This window comes from Haliotis rufescens, unplaced genomic scaffold (assembly GCF_023055435.1).
Source record: "Haliotis rufescens isolate VD_foot unplaced genomic scaffold, xgHalRufe1.0.p SCAF_19, whole genome shotgun sequence".
NCBI classification, from domain to species: Eukaryota; Metazoa; Mollusca; class Gastropoda; order Lepetellida; family Haliotidae; genus Haliotis; species Haliotis rufescens.
The window spans coordinates 10,346,731-10,368,959 of NW_025963879.1; the positions used below are offsets into that span (position 1 = coordinate 10,346,731).

The window sequence follows — 22,229 nt, forward strand, 5'->3', positions numbered from 1 at the left end:
GACAGGTGAAGCAACATCAGCTGTTGCTATCCTGGTTCCTCTGAATGCAAACAACTGAAGACGAACACAAAGATGTATGAAACATATTTTATTTACATGCAGCACAAGAAATGCATATTTACATTTTTGCCTTCGATCATATGTGAATAAATAAGCGTGGAAAATATTTACATATGTAGTACTATCAGTACATAAATTGTTAAAACTGTAGACATTTCCAGGGCTCATGTCATCTTGGAGCCATGACCATACTTGTCCGTAGACATGTGTCTATCCTTTTTTCACTGATTATATTAAATATCCATGCTGGTGGCCTCACAATAACATGTTTTAATGCTTGTGAGGCCATGACTTGGAATAAACTGGGTACTAAAAACACTATATAGGATTCTTTAATCTGAGATGTACATCATTCTCTTAAACATTAAATAACTTGACAAAAAAAAATAGAAATGATGATTATGGTAGTTCAAGTTATTCTCATGGACAGTTTTTTTTCTCTCCATCACACAGCGAGTGGAATGTCCTCAAGTAATTCCACATATTCAGGTCATTTTGTTCACATAAGCCAAGTTTAAATTCTTTGTTTTTCATGTCACTATCCGTCAAAACACATCCCAGACAGTAATGCTTGTAAATGATTGTGTAGCTTTCCATGTGGCCGTCTGCAGGCAGATCTAGATCCCTCTTTCCAGCTGCTCATGGTGTCAGTTTGGAGTACACGGGTGGGGAGAACTTCTTCCGTAGATACTTCAACACATACAGGGGGATGCAGCTGACTGAGGTTATGACCAGCACCTTCCACACGAAGTCCCATGTCTGCAGGAACTTGGCATCTGCAATTCACTCACTTATTAGGAACAGGGATGATGTGGTAGAAAAGGGACATTTTGTCATGTTATGAAAAGCTTAAAAAAAATACTGAATTTATGAGAAATCTAAGGGCCAAGAGATTTCCCCCCCCCCATCATGTTTGTACTTTCTTGACCTTTGTGCATAGACCTGCAAAAGGAAATGCCCACTGAATACCAGTTTTGAGAAATTTAGAGTACCTCTACAATTGGTTTTTGTATAATATGCAAATGTGTAAGAAAACCTGAGTCAAACTGTTTTGTCAAGTAAATAAATAATTTCCAAATTTGATATATCATATTTCTGAACCCTCAACCATGCACATTTGAATCACACCCAACACATTTACGCTCTCAATATCCCAGGAGAGAATTAGAAAATCTCACCCAAGGATATATTAATATTAACCTTTTCTCAACAATTGTCTGTATACTTTGGTACCAAAAGACAATAGGGTAGATCATATTTATGATCCCACACAAATGTTTTAATTTGAAACTATCATGAGATAATAACAGTAGATCACCACACAAAAATATATCACTCTTCTACAATCAAATGAGACTGCCTCCATAGTCTAGTGGATAGAGGGCGTTTGCCTGCAGAGAGGCAAAAGTCAGTGGTTTTGTCCTGGAAATGAGCATTATTGGGATAATCAAGGACTGGTTGGCTCGGAGTATGAATGAATGGGGTACCCATGTGGTATGGTAGATCAGTGGGTAGCACTATGAAACCGGCATCAGTCAGACAAGGAGCTGTACATATTGGGCATGCACCTTCACATCACCTTCAACTGCAACTTTTGTGGCCTAGTTATTTTATGTAACATATATTATAAATCGAACAGCACACAATGATTGTTTACCTCATAAAAACAATTTTGGTCAACTGTAAATAATGCTTGCCATGGCTTTCTGACAATCATCTGCCCCATGGGTATGCTGCAAAATGAAGTTGCGAGTCTACAGCAGGGCAATACTCATGACTTGCCACGGGCTGGTCGTCCACGTGAATGTCACAAGACAACCATGTTCTGTTGGTACATCAACGGAAGGCAATTTCTCTGTTGTAGATACCTTAGTGTACACAGCATCTGAGATTCAGAAGACTGGGACAGTTTGCAGATTAGTCAAGGCGTCATCAGGGCACATCTGATGGTCTTACAAGGGTCAACAGGCACCCAAGAGAACATTTTAGCAACGCTTGCGTTACTCAACGTTGGTACAGACAGATCTTTCTTGGGATGAAAGTGTACTCTACCAGGATGACATTGATAGGATGATAGGAAATCATGTCCTAGACTCTGCAAATGCAGAGACATAAGGAGACTGTTCCTCCAGAATTCTCCCCCATAGATCATGTTTGGGATGAGATGGTATGCCACCTACGAGAGGACCAGCACAAGCCGGTAATGCTAGCTCAGTAGGGCTAATGTTTGGTAGACTTTTGGAACATCCCCCTGGCTGTTCCACCAATTCACAAATCATCTGGTGTCTTTGATGCAACGCCGTTGACTCACCTGTATTAATGCAAATGGTGGTTACCCCCGATATTGACATTGTTAACCGAGTTGTTAAACCACCCCTCTTTTTGGACATGTTGCTCTGTCTCCTGTCACCAGGTATGGTGTTGTCATTGAATTTGTTATGATAAAACATTGATCAGACAAATGACCAAATTATGTTATTATTTTCATTTACATAACATTTACACATAACTTTATATGAAGCACAGTTACTTTCTTCTGCTGGTAAGTTTTATTGTATATATATGGTTACAGAAACTCGACACACAAAATTCAATGTATCCTTTGTTCAAATGGTAAATTGGTCAAGATGTGATGAGAAATCCTGCCTGTCTACAGATTTGGCAATGACGTCAGTCAAATAGTTACTACGTTACTATGCTATGACATCACAGATATGGAATGTTTTGTCCTTGCACCATCCGTTACCAAAGAGTGTGTTGTGTAGAGATACTGACTACATGAAATGAATGTACCTAACTATGTTTTTTCAACAACATTTCCCCTGAAATAGTGTTGATCTCACACACACAATATCTCCTATGGGAATCAGTATTGAATAATAATTCCAGTTACCCACCAGGTTTGCACACTGGCTGGCTGACTGGTCAACAAATCACTCCTACTATTTCCTTCTTAAGTGGAGAACACACCATCCAGCTTGGCCATGGGAATCTGAATTTCTATACAATATTGGCGCTTCAATCCAACTATATTCTGCATATACATATCAACAACAGCAATACCAATCCTATTTACCGAAGTAGTCTTTGAGGACAACCAGTGACGCAATGTAAATGGCAAGACTGAAGACTTCTGCTACGATCATCAGGTAGTGCCATGTGCGAATCGTCAAGGCAACCATCAACAGCTCTGTGAGGATGAGGGAGGTGAAGGTGATGGAGACGACGTGGAGGAACTCCTCCTCGAACAGCAGAAGAGCTCCATACATGATGATCCCCCCTGGAACACCAACATCATCAACTGTTCATCAACACAGAGGCAGCTGAACAGGCAATCCACACCAATTCAGTGATACTTTGTTACTCTGCAATAGCTAGTTTGGCTCAACCTTTACATCCATCAGCTCTTATTCCATTGGGGATGGCCCAAATAAAAATAGTCTACCATGCTCAGAAGTTTTCTGCAGTGCCTGTATTTACCACCCATACTTCATGTTCCAGGTACATGTACCTGGCTCTGTAAGCTGCAGTTACTGATACTAACAACAGAAATTGCCAACCTGTCACAGGAGTGAGAAATCTTTCATTAACACTCAATTTCCATTTGTGGGGATCTGGTTGCTTAAATCCGAGGCTCATGAAAGAACTGCAGTTGTTATAAATTCTCCACTTACCTTGGTAAATACTTATAAGCACCCATATGAAGAAGGTTTTGAAAGACAGTGATCGACCCTGAAACACACATTTAGATTACTGAATATGCTTTTGTGAAACTTACTTACAGATCACTTTTATGTAGTAACAAATTCTTGAATCAAAGAAATTCTTCCTACATGGTTCTATATTATCTCCAAGTTGTGATATGGCTTACTTTGGTCAACTCCTTATATAGTTCTGGGTAGGTCATGGCAATCTGAGGAGACACATCCTTGTCAAGCACCAGAGAGAAAACCGGATACATTGTGTATACAGTGGCATATCTGAAACAGTGGATACAGTGGCATATCTGAAACAGTGTGGATACAGTGGCATATCTGAAACAGTGTGGATACAGTGGCATATCTGAAACAGTGTGGATACAGTGGCATATCTGAAACCTTGTGTATACAGTGGCATATCTGAAACCTTTTGTATATAGTGGCATATCTGAAACATTTGTATGTATATTGTGTATGTAGTGGCATATCTGAAACATTTGTATGTGTTTTGTGTATATAGTGGCATATCTGAAACATTTGTATGTACATTGTGTATATAGTGGCATATCTGAAACATTTGTATGTGTATTGTGTATATAGTGGCATATCTGAAACAATTGTATGTACATTGTGTATATAGTGACATATCTGAAACATTTGTATGTACATTGTGTATTTAGTGGCATATCTGAAACATTTGTATGTGTATTTTGTAAATAGTGGCATATCTGAAACATTTGTATATGTATTGTGTATATAGTGACATATCTGAAACATTTGTATGTGTATTGTGTATATAGTGACATATCTGAAACATTTGTATGTGTATTGTGTAAATAGTGGCATATCTAAAACATTTGAATGTGTATTGTGTATATAGTGACATATCTGAAACATTTGTATGTACATTGTGTATATAGTAGCATATCTGAAACAATTGTATGTGTATTGTGTATATAGTGACATATCTGAAACATTTGTATGTGTATTGTGTAAATAGTGGCATATCTAAAACATTTGAATGTGTATTGTGTATATAGTGACATATCTGAAACATTTGTATGTACATTGTGTATATAGTAGCATATCTGAAACAATTGTATGTACATTGTGTATATAGTGACATATCTGAAACATTTGTATGTGTATTGTGTATATAGTGACATATCTGAAACATTTGTATGTGTATTTTGTAAATAGTGGCATATCTGAAACATTTGTATGTGTATTGTGTATATAGGGACATATCTGAAACATTTGTATGTGTATCGTGTAAATAGTGGCATATCTAAAACATTTGAATGTGTATTGTGTATATAGTGACATATCTGAAACATTTGTTTGTAGATTGTGTATATAGTAGCATATCTGAAACAATTGTATGTACATTGTGTATATAGGGACATATCTGAAACATTTGTATGTACATTGTGTATATAGTGGCATATCTGAAACATTTGTATGTGTATTGTGTATATAGTGACATATCTGAAACATTTGTATGTGTATTGTGTAAATAGTGGCATATCTGAAACATTTGTATGTGTATTGTGTATATAGTGACATATCTGAAACATTTGTATGTGTATTGTGTATATAGTGGCATATCTGAGACATTTGTATTTGTATTGTGTATATAGTGGCATATCTGAGACATTTGTATGTACATTGTGTATATAGTGACATATCTGAGACATTTGTATGTACATTGTGTATATAGTGGCATATCTGAGACATTTGTATGTACATTGTGCATGAGTATATAGGCAGTGGACTCAAACGTCAAACCTCTTGAACAATGTCAGGTATCATCATTTGCCGGAAAAGCAGTTTCAGCTTCATTGGTCCAGTGATTTTTTAGAAGATGCTTAAAGCCAATGACGCCAGATGCTGGACAAGCATGCCACAACAAAAGCATGATGAAATGGCCATGACAAACGTCTGCAGTGTATACATACCCGTGACCATTGTGGGCACAACACATCTCACAAACAACTGACACATTGTAAGAAGCCGAGCCCGGCGCAACTCACCCCACAATGAGGAATCCTGGGAAGAGTGCCAGTGAGGCGAAGTAGAAGACAGACGAGAAGACCACTTGCATGGCACTGATGATGAGGCCTCGGTGGATGACGAACTGACTGAGGGCCGCTGACCGCTTGTAGCTGTACGCAGGAGTACTCCATACATCAACACTCATTTCTCCATATCATCAACACACAAACAAAATAACTTCACCAGCCTTTTCCTCAAGTTTTCTTCCTCAAAATACACTTTTCATGAAGATGTACCACAATAGATATGCATATGATTAGGATGTGAGAGTGATGATTGTGTGAAACTCCTTGTCATGTTAGATGTTAGGGGTATATTTAAGCATGACTGTAGTTGTTAGATGATACTGGACACAAGATGTAGTGCTACAACCATAAGCAGTTATTGTGAATAATCTGACCTGTTTCTGCCATGCACGACCAGCAAGTGGCCGATATGACTGAACTGGGTGATGGAGAAGTCTGCAGCCAGGGATGCCTGTTTTCCTTCCTGAAAATTGTACAATAAATTATATATTTATATACTTATACTATCAAACACTATGCATTTCATCCTTTTGATCAATTTAGATCCTTGGGTGGAAACAGTCCTAGAACAACAGTAAAAAAAAAACATGTCGCTCCAACACATCCCAATCATCACCTTGGTCACCACCATAAACAATAGGTCATGCCCCACAGAAATCTTGTGCGACCTGATCACCTGATCACTTTCTAGAGTGTACAGGCTGTGTAACTGTGTGGGGATGGTGGGCGTTTAGCGTGGGAGGTAGAATAAGTATATAAATGTATAAAACTTTCAAATTTTCAAACTTATCCTATCTCACATTATGTATGCACTTATTCCACGGTTGGATGTGGGACGCTGATATCCTAGCCTGTAAAAGGACCTCAACCGTGAGACGTACATGAGGAAGCTGGTTGCAAACCATGATTAAATCCAGTGATTGTCATAAAGCTTAGTGTCAAAATAAAAAACATGCATAAGGGTTTCTTCGTAAAAAAACCTTTGCGCTACTAAAACAGATACAGCTTTATATCAGGTAACTCATGCGTTCCATGGCTTTGCATAGGTGAGTTAATAAGTTAAAACGCTCCGTAAGTAATAAGGTGGGCCAGCATAGCATCTCTTTTGAAGCTTCATCAAAGCCATCAATCACAACCACAGTGACAGTACGCTGAGAATGAAAAGACGAAACGATCGACCAACTACTGAGACATAACTTGTATTAGACAGAGGTTAGCAGGTAGAAGATCGGCACAACATTCATGCAAATGGTCAGACCTAATGTTGACTTCTATGACGTAGACATAAGTCTCTACAGACAAGTATATAAACTCTCCATTGGGAACACAAGTCTGGGAACCCAATACTACAAGATATTACCCGCTATTCTGGAAAAAGCAGGTACAGGCATCTTTTTTAAGCTGGAAACTGCAACAATTCCCACACAAGGGTTGAAGAAGAAGTATGAAGTGCAAAGTGCGAGACAGGATAAGTTGAAACATTTTCCGACACAAAAATATGACAATTACAGTAGACTTAACATTCCAAAGCACAATCTATGTTCTGTCATATAAGCATGATGAGCTGACTGACCTTGCCAACAATACCGATGCCTGTGTCTGCTGCCTGGATCATGCTGACATCATTGCCGCCATCACCTTATCATGGAGAAGTAGCTGATACAGGTTTCATACAGGTTTACTGTCACAGGGGCACTCCACACCCATGTCTCTTACACCACAACAAAGCATTCTTCAAATATTTTTCCTACCTATTTTCTGCATTTTATATCAAGGTAGATGCTGATATCTTAACAGCTCATGAAATAATAAGATACAAATGCAAAAGTGAGCGTGGCTCACTAATACCCGCGACCCGCCTAGTGTCAGTAGTTACAAATTAAATAGCTAGGATAGGGTTAGCCTTTAGGGTTTGAAAAATTCATAAAAAATGGAAAATTAATAAAAACAATTTTTTTCTTGACTGCACCCCCCATATGACCCAAATTATATGTACTAAGTTTGAGATGAATCCACTGAATAGTTTAAGAGAAATCGCGAGGACAAAGTTTTCGGACAGACGTTAGGGTTTGAAAAATTCATAAAAAAATGACATTCCCCTGTCGAGCCGAAGACCCAGGTTCGAATCCCGACATGGGTACAATGTGTGAAGCCCATTTCTGGTGGCCCCCGCCGTGATATTGCTGGAATATTGCTAAAAGCGGCGTAAAACCAAACTCACTCACTCACTCATAAAAAAATGGAAAATTAATAAAAACAATTTTTTTCTTTTGACTGCACCCCTCCATATGACACAGATTATATGTACTTAGTTTGAGATGAATCCCCTGAATAGTTTAAGAGAAATCATGCGGACAAAGTTTTTGGACAGACGGACGTTAGGGTTTGAAAAATTCATAAAAAATGGAAAATTAATAAAAACATTTTTTTTCTTTTGACTGCACCCCTCCATGACACAGATTATATGTACTTAGTTTGAGATGAATCCCCTGAATAGTTTAAGAGAACTCGCGCGGACAAAGTTTTTGGAAGGACGTAAGGGTTTGAAAAATTCATAAAGAAATGCTTAATTAATAAAAACATTTTTTTCTTTTGACTGCACCCCTCCATATGACACAGATTATATGTACTAAGTTTGAGACGAATCCACTGAATAGTTTAAGAGAAATCATGCGGACAAAGTTTTTGGACAGACGGACGTTAGGGTTTGAAAAATTCATAAAAAATGGAAAATTAATAAAAACATTTTTTTTCTTTTGACTGCACCCCTCCATGACACAGATTATATGTACTAAGTTTGAGATGAATCCACTGAATAGTTTAAGAGAAATCATGCGGACAAAGTTTTCAGACGGATGTTAGGGTTTGAAAAGTTCATTAAAAAAATGGAAAATTAATAAAAACAATTCTTTTCTTTTGACTGCACCCCTCCATATGACACAGATTATATGTACTTAGTTTGAGATGAATCCACTGAATAGTTTAAGAGAAATCATGCGGACAAAGTTTTCAGACGGATGTTAGGGTTTGAAAAGTTCATTAAAAAAATGGAAAATTAATAAAAACAATTCTTTTCTTTTGACTGCACCCCTTCATATGACACGGATTATATGTACTAAGTTTGAGATGAATCCACTGAATAGTTTAAGAGAACTCGCCCGGACAAAGTTTACAGACGGACGTTAGGGTTTGAAAAATTCATAAAAAAATGGAAATTAATAAAAACAATTTTTTTCTTTTGACTGCACCCCTCCATATGACACAGATTATATGTACTTAGTTTGAGATGAATCCCCTGAATAGTTTAAGAGAACTCGCGCGGACAAAGTTTTTGGAAGGACGTAAGGGTTTGAAAAATTCATAAAAAAATGGAAAATTAATAAAAACAATTTTTTTCTTTTGGCTGCACCCCTCCATATGACACAGATTATATGTACTAAGTTTGAGATGAATCCCCTGAATAGTTTAAGTGAAATTGCGTGGACAAAGTTTTTGGACAGACGGACGGACGGACGGACGGAATCTTGGTATAACTATATACCCCCGACATTTTGTTGGGGGTATAAATATTAATTTCATACTTTCCTTTTTGCCTTTCTGACAGTGACAATTATTTCTGATCCTATTTCAACTTATTTGACATCAGAATGTTAGAAGTACCATAATGCCTGCAAAACTGTGTATAAATCTTGCCAGTATAGAAACACTGTGAACACAGTCTACCCTCCCCAGCTCACCAATGGCACATGTTCTCTTGCCGGTGTGCGTCTTCAACAGCTTCACAATGTCTGCCTTCTGTGTGGGGGAGCACCGACACACCACCACTGCGGGACACTGACACGCCAGCTCCACAAACTCATGTTCATAGTACTTCAGACACACCTGTAACAGACCAGGAATCGGCTGTTGGAACACACCATTTCAAACATAGCACCATGGACCAGTTTAGGCCTCCCCATAGTTTTCACAAAATGGTACCTGTTAAAGATGTCTTGATCCTACCTGGACAAACGTCTCTGGCTAGGATCCTTAAAGTATACTCTATTTCATAAAATGTTCTTGCGTGGCTAAATTAATGTGAATGTCAACCCCTGGCTTAAAATGCATTATTAAAATAAAGTGAGAAAACCAGCCTTTTTAACTACATGTATGAATGCAAATGTCTGTTCATTTGTTTGTTGTTTAACGCCGCACTCAGCAATATCCCACCTATAGGATGACAGTCTGTAAACAATCAAGTCTGGACCAGACAATGCAGTGATTGACATCAATAGCATCAATCTACACGATAAGAATACGATGACATGCGTCAACCAAGTCAGTGAGCCTGACCGCACGATCCCATTAGTCGCCTCCTGCAACAAGTATGGGTTGCCGACGACCTATTGTAACACAGATCTTCACAGGTATAATCAGCACATGCTAACACCAAGACATTGGTTGTAACTTGTATGCTGTCTGCACACACTTAACTTCAAATTCTTGTGATTAAACTTCCATGAAAGCAGGAAGATCCAATACCACATATTCAAATTAGATAGCATTAAAGTCAAGAGGTTTTATGGATGTCAACTTCTTTATTATGAGGAATGCAACGTTTCGTAGTATGAACTTACTCCTTCATCAGGTGAATGAATGCTATGAAGCAGAGAACATATATATCAACAAGGGAAGCCAACAGTTAATTGGCGCTGATAGGTGATTAAGTATTCACATTTGTTATCTTATTATTTCTGTTGTTCTTACAGGTACATGTATATGTTCTCTGCCTCATAGCATTTATTCATGCTTCATGTGGTAGTTGGTGAGGACTACTGTCTAAATCTAGCACTCAACTACATTGATTATTGTGAGCTTTGTGATATATACCATCGTTTCTACCCATGTGCAGTGAACCTGACATGACACCATATTCCAATATGTCCAGATAAACATGCGTCACTTTATTTATACAAGAAGGGACACTAGCTTTTTTGCAATAATTTCATGATTTACTGTATGTTATCCAGATATGATCCTGACTGTAATTACTGTCTACCTGTAACAAGTCTCTTGTCATAATTCTACCTGTAACAAGTCTCTTGTCATAATTCTACCTGTAATGAATCTCTAGTCATGATCCTACCTGTAAGAAGTTTCTTGTCATGTTTCTACCTGTAACGAGTCTCTAGTCATGATCCTACCTGTAACGAGTCTCTAGTCAGGATTCTACCTGTAATGAGTGTGAGTGTGAGTGAGTTAGGTTTAACGCCGCTTTTAACAGTATTCCAGTCATATCGCGGCGTGTCAGCTTAATGTGGGAGGTAAGCCCGAAGTGATGCAGGTCTCAGACATTTACCACATCGGTGAAACCCACGAGCACGGGTTTGGTGCCCACAAAACTAGAAACATAATTTGGGCGAACCGGGATTCGAACCCACAATCATAGGTTTCTGGTGTGCCCAAGGGACGCAACTCTGCACAGCGAATCGCGGCGCCTTAGACGACTGGGCCACCCGTGTCCCCTACTACCTGTAATGAATCTCTAAGTCATGATTCTACCTATAACAAGTCTCTAGTCATGATCCCACCTGTAACAAGTCTCTAGTCATGATTCTACCTGTAACGAGTCTCTAGTCATGATTCTACCTGCAATGAATCTCTAGTCATGATTCTACCTGTAACGAGTCTCTAGTCATAATTCTACCTGTAACAAATCTCTAGTCATGATTCTACCTGCAATGAATTTCTAGTCATGATTCTACCTGTAATGAGTCTCTAGTCATGATCCTACCTTTAACGAGTCTCTCGTCATGATTCTACATGTAACTAGTCTCTAGTCATGATTCTACCTGTAACGAGTCTCTAGTCATGATTCTACCTGTAATGAGTCTCTAGTCATGATCCTACCTGTAACGAGTCACCAGTAATGATAAGTGCAGCATCATTTTTCCTGCGGAGGGCGTTGAGCTCCAAGTGAGCCTCCGTCCTGTCTGTCACGTTGTTGAATGTGTGTAATGTTTGTATTCGAGACACTAGTTTGGAGCTTTTAGCGATGCATGTAGCCGTCTCCAGCTTGTCCCCAGTCAGCATCCACACCTGTAACACCAAGAACTCATGTAATAGAGCTGAATACTCACCAACATGCATTTGCTGTTTAAAGTTCAGAGGCCATAGTCCAGTTGTTCAACCAAGCATGACATTAAGAGAGATCCAAACAATAATATCATCAACTAAGGATTCGGAAGCTAATGACTGCTAATTCCTAACACTGCACATCATATCTACTAGAGTAAAGTTAATGATTAAGAGATTTGTTTGTTTGTTGTTGTTTAATGACGCAATGAGCAATATTCCAGCTCCATGATGGCGGCTTATAAATAATTGAGTCTGGACAAGTCAATCCAATGATTGATACTATGAGCAACGATCCACGCTGTTAGGTACAATGACATGCCAATGACATGTCACCTAGCCTGACCCCCGGATCCATTCAGTTAGATCGGCATGGGACCAGTTCCAACCAGGAATCCTCACGGGGGAGAGAGGAAGAGGACAGCGTGTGTGTCATGCAGTCCAACACCCACCTTGATGCCAGCATTCCTCAGCAGCTCCAGTGTTGGTCGGACGTTGTCCTGGAGCTTGTCCTCCACACCGGTGAGACACAGGAGGTCCAGGTCTCGCTCCAGGCTCTCGATGACTGCCTGCACCTTGCTGTTCCGGTCCTGCAGGGACATCCGGGCCTGGTGGATGCGACTCTGTGGGCAGGTACAGTGAAGAGTGCAGCACATGCCGTGCAACTCGGCCACCTCAGTAACAACACGTTCCTTGCATCCTATTAGTGTAAACCTACAGCCACTTCGGACTATTGTAGTGTAGCTACTTCCTATCTCATGGTAACCTTGTGAGAAGTACTACTTTCAAGTGAGAGGTGTTACATTTGAATTGTAAGATCTGCTTTGAGCTATTACAATCAAATTGTAAGACCTATATTTTACAGTTGAACCGTATAAACAGCTTTTTAATATGCATCTAATGTTGATTTTTGACTGGTCACAATTTTCTTTTACAGGAATATTCAAAAATATTAAACAAACCTACAAACCTACAAACCTGCAAACCCACTGTTTTCCTACTGAATCACCAGGTCATGTGATGAAAGGGTGTTCAATCTTACATGTCATGACTTCAGTTGTGTGCTTGGTGCACATGCTCTTTCTTTCACCAACTGTCACTGAATTCGTTCTATAACACGACTACAACATTTTTTCACTGAAGGTATCCTAATGGGTTTTTTATGCTTTCTAGTATTTCATTCATTTAGAAAGTCCATGTTATTTTTTTTGATTGTTCAAACTAGTATGTAACCAAACAAACAGTTGTGTACAATCAACCAGGAAAGGGCCTCCCTACATAAATGTATTCTTTGATGAGTAAATTATTGGAATATAGTATATGACTACCACTGGACTACCAGTGTGTACATAATACTCTATCTGGCTATAAAAGTGTTATGGACTTACGTTGGTAATCCATTATATTACTTTTATATAAGATTGCATTCAATTTTGTTTACATTAATTTCGTCAAAATCATGTATGAACTGATTGGCAAATCACATCAACTTACCATGAACGTGCCTTGAAACATTAGAGATACAGTCATGGGTCTTCCTATCACTGTGCTGAAATTTCTTTTCAGTTATGATATTGGCCAAACAACGACAAAACAAGCACATAGACTCCTATTGCCGCCATGACCATAACACAGAAAGCAGTGTGCCAAGCTCCTCACAGCGATATCCTGTTCGCAGAGGTCTCTATACTACCCAGAATGTAATGAAGGTGTCATGCGCTGGGAAGGAGCTTGGCAGTGCCCATGTCAAGGGAAGTAACTGCACACTATATTGGATTGAGTTAATTTTAAGAATTGTAGCATTTCACTGTCTAGATCATATGCTCGAGAAACGGAATATCTAACGATTTTAATTTTTTGGGGGAAAACAGAAATAAAAATGAAACATGCAGCGTACTTTGTGATGATGCTGATGCCTGAGAACCAAGACTTTTTTTTTTAGCCATAGTTAAAACTCGGGCTTTTCCCTCGCTCATAGTTTGACATTTTCAACCCAAACCTTGGAGTTGTGTAATAACTGTAACTTAGATACAAGTAAACAGTGGAGACCGTCATCTACTGGAAGTATACAGCTGCCTGTCCAGTGAGTAACAAGGAGCAGCAAGGAATAACAGATTATCTGTACTGACTGTCCCCCAGACATACAACATAAACTCAAGCCCAACAGGGGCACTGTACTGCAGGTACTCTACTTGTGCCCAGTCAGGAGACCACTGTGTCCCCCAGACATACAACATAAACTCAAGCCCAACAGGGGCACTGTACTGCAGGTACTCTACTTGTGCCCAGTCAGGAGACCACTGTGTCCCCCAGACATACAACATAAACTCAAGCCCAACAGGGGCACTGTACTGCAGGTACTCTACTTGTGCCCAGTCAGGAGACCACTGTGTCCCCCAGACATACAACATAAACTCAAGCCCAACAGGGGCACTGTACTGCAAGTACTCTACTAGTCCCAAGTCAGGAGACCACTGTGTCCTCCAGACATACATTCTTGTAAAGGGAAAGAACATGCTTTGATTGACATTCATTGTACCAAGAAGATAACAGTCAGACAAGTAGTGAAGAAAGCCTTAAAGAAAAGTTGATTTTTTTCAGTGAGATTTATAACTTATTAAATAAAATGAATTTCTTAATCTCCATTTCAACATGGCTACAATGTAAACATCCTTGTCAGGAGAGATCACCTCAAAGTCCTGGTACTGTTCCTCAGTGAGGACCTTCTTGGCCACCACCAGAGTCCTCAGTCCCTCCCTTGCCATGTTCCCACACTGAAACAAATACACTCAAGAACTACATGGTATATCTAACAGCATGTCAGTGTCAGTGATAGCCTACAGACTGTCAGTGTCAGTGATAGCCTACAGCTTATCAGTGACAGTGATATCCTACAGCCTATCAGTGACAGTGATATCCTACAGCCTGTCAGTGACAGTGATATCCTACAGCCTATCAGTGACAGTGATATCCTACAGCCTGTCAGTGACAGTGATATCCTACAGCCTGTCAGTGTCAGCCTATATCCTACAGCCTGTCAGTGTCAGCATATATCCTACAGCCTATATCCTACAGCCTGTCAGTGTCAGCATATATCCTACAGCCTGCCGGTGACGGCCTATATCCTACACCCTGTCAGTGTCGGCCTATATCCTACACCCTGTCAGTGTCGGCCTATATCCTACAGCCTGTCAGTGTCAGCCGATAAGCTACAGCATGTCAGTGTCAGTGATAGCCTACAGCCTATCAGTGACAGTGATATCCTACAGCCTGTCAGTGACAGTGATAGAATACAGCCTGTCAGTGACAGTGATATCCTACAGCCTGTCAAAGTCAGCCTATATCCTACAGCCTGTCAGTGTCAGTGATAGCCTACAGCCTATCAGTGACAGTGATATCCTACAGCCTATCAGTGACAGTGATAGACTACAGCCTGTCAGTGACAGTGATATCCTACAGCCTATCAGTGACAGTGATAGACTACAGCCTGTCAGTGACAGTGATATCCTACAGCCTGTCAGTGTTAGTGATAGCCTACAGCCTGTCAGTGTCGGCCTGTATCCTACAGCCTATCGGTGTCAGCCTATATCCTACAGCTTGTCAGTGTCAGCCTATATCCTACAGCTTATCAGTGTCAGCCTATATCCTACACCCTGTCAGTGTCGGCCTATATCCTACAGCCTGTCATTGTCAGCCTATATCCTACAGCCTGTCAGTGTCAGCCTATATCCTACACCCTGTCACAGTCGGCCTATATCCTACACCCTGTCAGTGTTTGCCTATATCCTACAGCCTGTCACAGTCGGCCTATATCCTACAGCCTGTCAGTGTCAGCCTATATCCTACAGCCTGTCATTGTCAGCCTATATCCAACAGCCTGTCAGTGTTAGCCTATATCCTACACCCTGTCACAGTCGGCCTATATCCTACACCCTGTCAGTGTCGGCCTATATCCTACACCTTGTCAGTGTCGGCCTATATCCTACACCCTGTCACAGTCGGCCTATATCCTACACCCTGTCAGTGTCGGCCTATATCCTACAGCCTGTCAGTGTCAGCCGATAAGCTACAGCATGTCAGTGTCAGTGATAGCCTACAGCCTATCAGTGACAGTGATATCCTACAGCCTGTCAGTGACAGTGATAGAATACAGCCTGTCAGTGACAGTGATATCCTACAGCCTGTCAAAGTCAGCCTATATCCTACAGCCTGTCAGTGTCAGTGATAGCCTACAGCCTATCAGTGACAGTGATATCCTACAGCCTATCAGTGACAGTGATAGACTACAGCCTGTCAGTGACAGTGATATCCTATAGCCTATCAGTGACAGTGATAGACTACAGCCTGTCAGTGACAGTGATATCCTACAGCCTGTCAGTGTTAGTGATAGCCTACAGCCTGTCAGTGTCAGCCTGTATCCTACAGCCTATCGGTGTCAGCCTATATCCTACAGCTTGTCAGTGTCAGCCTATATCCTACAGCTTATCAGTGTCAGCCTATATCCTACAGCCTGTCAGTGTCGGCCTATATCCTACACCCTGTCAGTGTCGGCCTATATCCTACAGCCTGTCATTGTCAGCCTATATCCTACAGCCTGTCAGTGTCAGCCTATATCCTACACCCTGTCACAGTCGGCCTATATCCTACACCCTGTCAGTGTTTGCCTATATCCTACAGCCTGTCACAGTCGGCCTATATCCTACAGCCTGTCAGTGTCAGCCTATATCCTACAGCCTGTCATTGTCAGCCTATATCCAACAGCCTGTCAGTGTTAGCCTATATCCTACACCCTGTCACAGTCGGCCTATATCCTACACCCTGTCAGTGTCGGCCTATATCCTACACCTTGTCAGTGTCGGCCTATATCCTACACCTTGTCACAGTCGGCCTATATCCTACACCCTGTCAGTGTCGGCCTATATCCTACACCCTGTCAGTGTTGGCCTATATCCTACAGCCTGTCAGTGTCGGCCTATATCCTACAGCCTGTCAGTGTCGGCCTATATCCTACAGACTGTCAGCCTATATCCTACAGATTGTCAGCCAATATCCTACAGCCTGTCAGTGATATCCTACAGCCTGTCAGTGTCGGCCTATATCCTACAGCCTGTCAGTGTCAGCCTATATCCTACAGCCTGTCAGTGTCAGCCTATATCCTACAGCCTGTCATTGTCAGCCTATATCCTACAGCCTGTCAGTGTTAGCCTATATCCTACACCCTGTCACAGTCGGCCTATATCCTACACCCTGTCAGTGTCGGCCTATATCCTACACCCTGTCAGTGTCGGCCTATATCCTACACCCTGTCACAGTCGGCCTATATCCTACACCCTGTCAGTGTTGGCCTATATCCTACACCCTGTCAGTGTTGGCCTATATCCTACAGCCTGTCAGTGTCGGCCTATATCCTACAGCCTGTCAGTGTCGGCCTATATCCTACAGACTGTCAGCCTATATCCTACAGATTGTCAGCCAATATCCTACAGCCTGTCAGTGATATCCTACAGCCTGTCAGTGTCGGCCTATATCCTACAGCCTGTCAGTGTCAGCCTATATCCTACAGACTGTCAGTGTCGGTGATAGCCTACAGCCTGTCAGTGTCAGCCAATATCCTACAGCCTGTCAGTGTCAGCCAATATCCTACAGCCTGTCAGTGTCAGCCTATATCCTACACCCTGTCAGTGTCGGCCTATATCCTACAGCCTGTCAGTGTCGGCCTATATCCTACACCCTGTCAGTGTCAGCCTATATCCTACACCCTGTCAGTGTCGGCCTATATCCTACAGCCTGTCAGTGTCAGCCTATATCCTACAGCCTGTCAGTGTCAGCATATATCCTACAGCCTGCCGGTGACGGCCTATATCCTACAGCCTGTCAGTGTCAGCCTATATCCTACACCCTGTCAGTGTCGGCCTATATCCTACAGCCTGTCAGTGTCAGCCTATATCCTACACCCTGTCAGTGTCGGCCTATATCCTACAACCTGTCAGTGTCAGCCTATATCCTACACCCTGTCAGTGTCAGCATATATCCTACAGCCTGCCGGTGACGGCCTATATCCTACAGCCTGTCAGTGTCAGCCTATATCCTACACCCTGTCAGTGTCGGCCTATATCCTACAGCCTGTCAGTGTCGGCCTATATCCTACAGCCTGTCAGTGTCGGCCTATATCCTACACCTTGTCACAGTCGGCCTATATCCTACAGCCTGTCAGTGTCGGCTTAAATCCTACAGCCTGTCAGTGTCGGCCTATATCCTACAGCCTGTCAGTGTCGGCCTATATCCTACAGCCTGTCAGTGTCGGCATAAATCCTACAGCCTGTCAGTGTCAGCCTACATTTTTCGTTCTCGCATGTCCAAGCAAAGTAGCTCTGTGCAGCCAATTGCTGTACTCGTGCCGACTCCTGTCAATGTCAGCTGACTCAGGTTCCATCTATCTTCTGTCAGTGGCAGCTGACTCAGGTTCCATCCATCTTCTGTCACTGGCAGCTGACTCAGGTTCCATCTATCTTCTGTCAGTGGCAGCTGACTCAGGTTCCATCTATCTTCTGTCAGTGGCAGCTGACTCAGGTTCCATCCATCTTCTGTCAGTGGCAGCTGACTCAGGTTCCATCTATCTTCTGTCAGTGGCAGCTGACTCAGGTTCCATCTATCTTCTGTCAGTGGCAGCTGACTCAGGTTCCATCCATCTTCTGTCAGTGGCAGCTGACTCAGGTTCCATCTATCTTCTGTCAGTGGCAGCTGACTCAGGTTCCATCTATCTTCTGTCAGTGGCAGCTGACTCAGGTTCCATCTATCTTCTGTCAGTGGCACCTGACTCAGGTTCCATCCATCTTCTGTCAGTGGCAGCTGACTCAGGTTCCATCTATCTTCTGTCAGTGGCAGCTGACTCAGGTTCCATCTATCTTCTGTCAGTGGCAGCTGACTCAGGTTCCATCCATCTTCTGTCAGTGGCATGTAGAAGTTGGTATGATGAACAAGGGAGATAGTTCTATGAATATAGAACTGCTTTATTCATAGAACTGCTTTATTAAAATGAATGCGAGGTTTTGGTGTAGACCCTTACAATGTTGTTAAGCAAGTGATTTGATTATCTCATCACTTGCTTGCATCAATTGTGTCAGTATCTAAACTGAAACATGGCATTCATTGTTGTAAAGAAGTTGGGTATCCATAGAACACAAACAAAACACGGTTTCTAAAGAGGCTAACTTTAATTTGTTACTAGAACATGCTTTGTGATGTTTAGAGACATAGTGGATAATGTGCTATAACGGGGGTATGTGACGAGACATTGGCGTGTGCATGGGGGGCCTACCTCCTCTTCCAGCCAGTCATTGTACTGGACGATGTTCTGCATCACAACATCAGCACCCTTCAGGTAGAAGATTATCTCCCCTGACTGCTCTTCCTGAAACAGTGAATTGTGAGTGCACAGCACCTGTATAACAACCATAACTCCATCATTGGCGGGAGCTCTTTTACAACATATTTCAAGTCAATCTATCCCCAATATGACAGAAGCAGCATGAATCACAGGCAAACAGTCAAATCATCAAAGATACAGTGCTAGCTTTCAAACAAAAAGGGAACCAATTCTGAGTTTACAACAGATCACACTCTCTCCTAATTGGTGTCAAAATAATGTCATGTGGTGTACTTCAATACTTGTGTAATCAACCTTTTAACAAAAGCATCCAAATCAAGTGGATATACATGGTGTGCTCCTCAATTCATTTGATTCATTTCTTAAATACCAATATACACAAAACATCTCCACACAGAATCATAAATATGAAATTTGAGGATTCATTTCCTGTAATTGAAGTATAGTTTCTTGTTAGCATATATAATTAGATAGTTTGATGTATGGGATCGCCCACCCTGACAATGATGCCCATCCTCTTGGTCTCGGAGGTAAAGGGGAAGATCTGTAGGATGGAGTATGTGATGATGGAATCCTGGGGCGTGCGGAGTTGCATGGTGCTCAGGTCCCGCTTCACCAGCGTCAGCTTCACGCTCTCCGTCCACGACACCAATGCCACCTGCACATGTGTCAAACACACTCTATACAAACATGGACCTCCACATGTGTCAAACACACTCTATACTAACATGGACCTCCACATGTGTCAAACACACTCTATACAAACATGGACCTCCACATGTGTCAAACACACTCTATACAAACATGGACCTCCACATGTGTCAAACACACTCTATACAAACATGGACCTGCACACGTGTCAAACACACTCTATACAAACATGGACCTCCACATGTGTAAAACACACCCTATACAAACATGGACCTCCACATGTGTCAAACACACTCTTTACTAACATGGACCTGCAAATGTGTCAAACACACTCTCTACAAACATGGACCTGCAAATGTGTCAAACACACTGTATACAAACATGGACCTGCACATGTGTCAAACACACTCTATACAAACATGGACCTCCACATGTGTCAAACACACTCCATACAAACATGGACCTGCACACGTGTCAAACACACTCTTTACAAACATGGACCTCCACATGTGTCAAACACACTCTATACTAACATGGACCTCCACATGTGTCAAACACACTCTATACAAACATGGACCTCCACATGTGTCAAACACACTCTATACTAACATGGACCTGCACACGTGTCAAACACACTGTATACATACATGGACCTCCACATGTGTCAAACACACTCTATACAAACATGGACCTCCACATGTGTCAAACACACTCTATATTAACATGGACCTCCACATGTGTAAAACACACTCTATACAAACATGGACCTCCACATGTGTCAAACACACTCTATACAAACATGGGCCTGCACACGTGTCAAACACACTCTATACAAACATGGACCTCCACATGTGTCAAACACACTCTATACTAACATGGACCTCCACATGTGTCAAACACACTCTATACTAACATGGACCTCCACATGTGTCAAACACACTCTATACAAACATGGACCTGCACATGTGTCAAACACACTCTATACAAACATGGACCTCCACATGGGTCAAACACACTCTATACTAACATGGACCTCCACATGGGTCAAACACACTCTATACTAACAAGGACCTCCACATGTGTCAAACACACTCTATACTAACATGGACCTGCACACGTGTCAAACACACTCTATACAAACATGGACCTCCACATGTGTCAAACACACTGTATACAAACATGGACCTGCACACGTGTCAAACACACTGTACACAAACATGGACCTCAACATGTGTCAAACACACTCTATACTAACATGGACCTGCACACGTGTCAAACACACTGTACACAAACATGGACCTCAACATGTGTCAAACACAGTCTATACAAACATGGACCTGCACACATGTCAAACACACTCTATACAAACATGGACCTCCACATGTGTCAAACACACCCTATACAAACATGGACCTGCACACTGTTTATAAATATGGAATTGCACGTGTGAGTATATTTCATATTCTATATGGTCAGTTCTAAAGGACCCTTGTGAATCTAAGTTGCCATCAGTTTATTTACAATGTTACAGAAAGTTGAAGCTACTTATGATGACATAAGAATGCTGAATGAGTGGGTGAGTTGTGCTTTACTGCACATTGTTTCAACTCTATTGTCAGCTTGATGTGGGAGGAAAGTCCATAGTGAAGCAGGCTGTAGACAGTTACTACTTTTGTTAACCCACAGTCAAATATGTGGTACTGTCAAACCAAGCAGTAACATCAACACAAATCTGGAAATTGACCGGATCAGCAGCACCCTGGCACGACCCTCAACAGTGAACTGCTTTGTCTTAGATGACCAGGAGGTCAGCCTGCCCCCAAAGGTACCTGATTAGGCCATCATCCCCTATGGTAGTCTCACCTCATCGGGACTGGAGGCTTGGTACGTGACAGTCTGGCGGATCTGCTGGTCGGCCTCTGTGTCGCTGGCTGCGTCACCGTTCTCCTCATACACCGGAGTCACGTTGTGACAGAGTGCCACAGCTTTCACTGCCTCGAACACCCGAGTAACCACTGTCCTACGAACTGGACCTGATGTACGAGTAGGTGTTGCCTGGATAAGCTGCCCAGATGGCGGCTGGGAGAAAGCAGTCCTCAAATGAGCCATTACCTGCAAGGGGAGATAACATGGATACCTATAAAATATGGATGCCACAAAACCTCAATTATTCATGCTCCTTGCATAGGCCAATGTGATATGATGTATTCTGAAGTCTCTAGGTACTGTTCCCAGCTG

At 41.7% G+C, this 22,229-nt stretch overlaps 1 protein-coding gene across 3 annotated transcripts in view; it reads right to left on the minus strand.

Annotated features, from left to right (window-relative positions):
- Nucleotides 1-73: 73 nt before the first annotated feature.
- The window catches only part of LOC124138967 (probable phospholipid-transporting ATPase IIB), a 62,870-nt gene continuing 40,714 nt past the window's right edge, over nucleotides 74-22,229 (minus strand). The window contains exons 13-26 of one of the 3 annotated variants that reach the window (XM_048398856.1): nucleotides 21,855-22,103; nucleotides 19,837-19,998; nucleotides 19,272-19,364; nucleotides 14,644-14,727; nucleotides 12,406-12,576; nucleotides 11,729-11,917; nucleotides 9,577-9,721; nucleotides 7,413-7,477; nucleotides 6,214-6,302; nucleotides 5,792-5,923; nucleotides 3,932-4,040; nucleotides 3,735-3,792; nucleotides 3,137-3,340; nucleotides 74-836 (exon numbers count right to left, since the gene is read on the minus strand). In XM_048398856.1, the coding sequence (XP_048254813.1) occupies nucleotides 700-836; nucleotides 3,137-3,340; nucleotides 3,735-3,792; nucleotides 3,932-4,040; nucleotides 5,792-5,923; nucleotides 6,214-6,302; nucleotides 7,413-7,477; nucleotides 9,577-9,721; nucleotides 11,729-11,917; nucleotides 12,406-12,576; nucleotides 14,644-14,727; nucleotides 19,272-19,364; nucleotides 19,837-19,998; nucleotides 21,855-22,103 (1,887 nt within the window). In that variant the 3' untranslated portion in view covers nucleotides 74-699. Of the gene's footprint in view, nucleotides 837-3,136; nucleotides 3,341-3,734; nucleotides 3,793-3,931; nucleotides 4,041-4,239; nucleotides 5,487-5,791; nucleotides 5,924-6,213; nucleotides 6,303-7,412; nucleotides 7,478-9,576; nucleotides 9,722-11,728; nucleotides 11,918-12,405; nucleotides 12,577-14,643; nucleotides 14,728-19,271; nucleotides 19,365-19,836; nucleotides 19,999-21,854; nucleotides 22,104-22,229 lie in introns of those variants that run through there. The other 2 variants (XM_048398854.1, XM_048398855.1) reach the window with 2 other exon arrangements.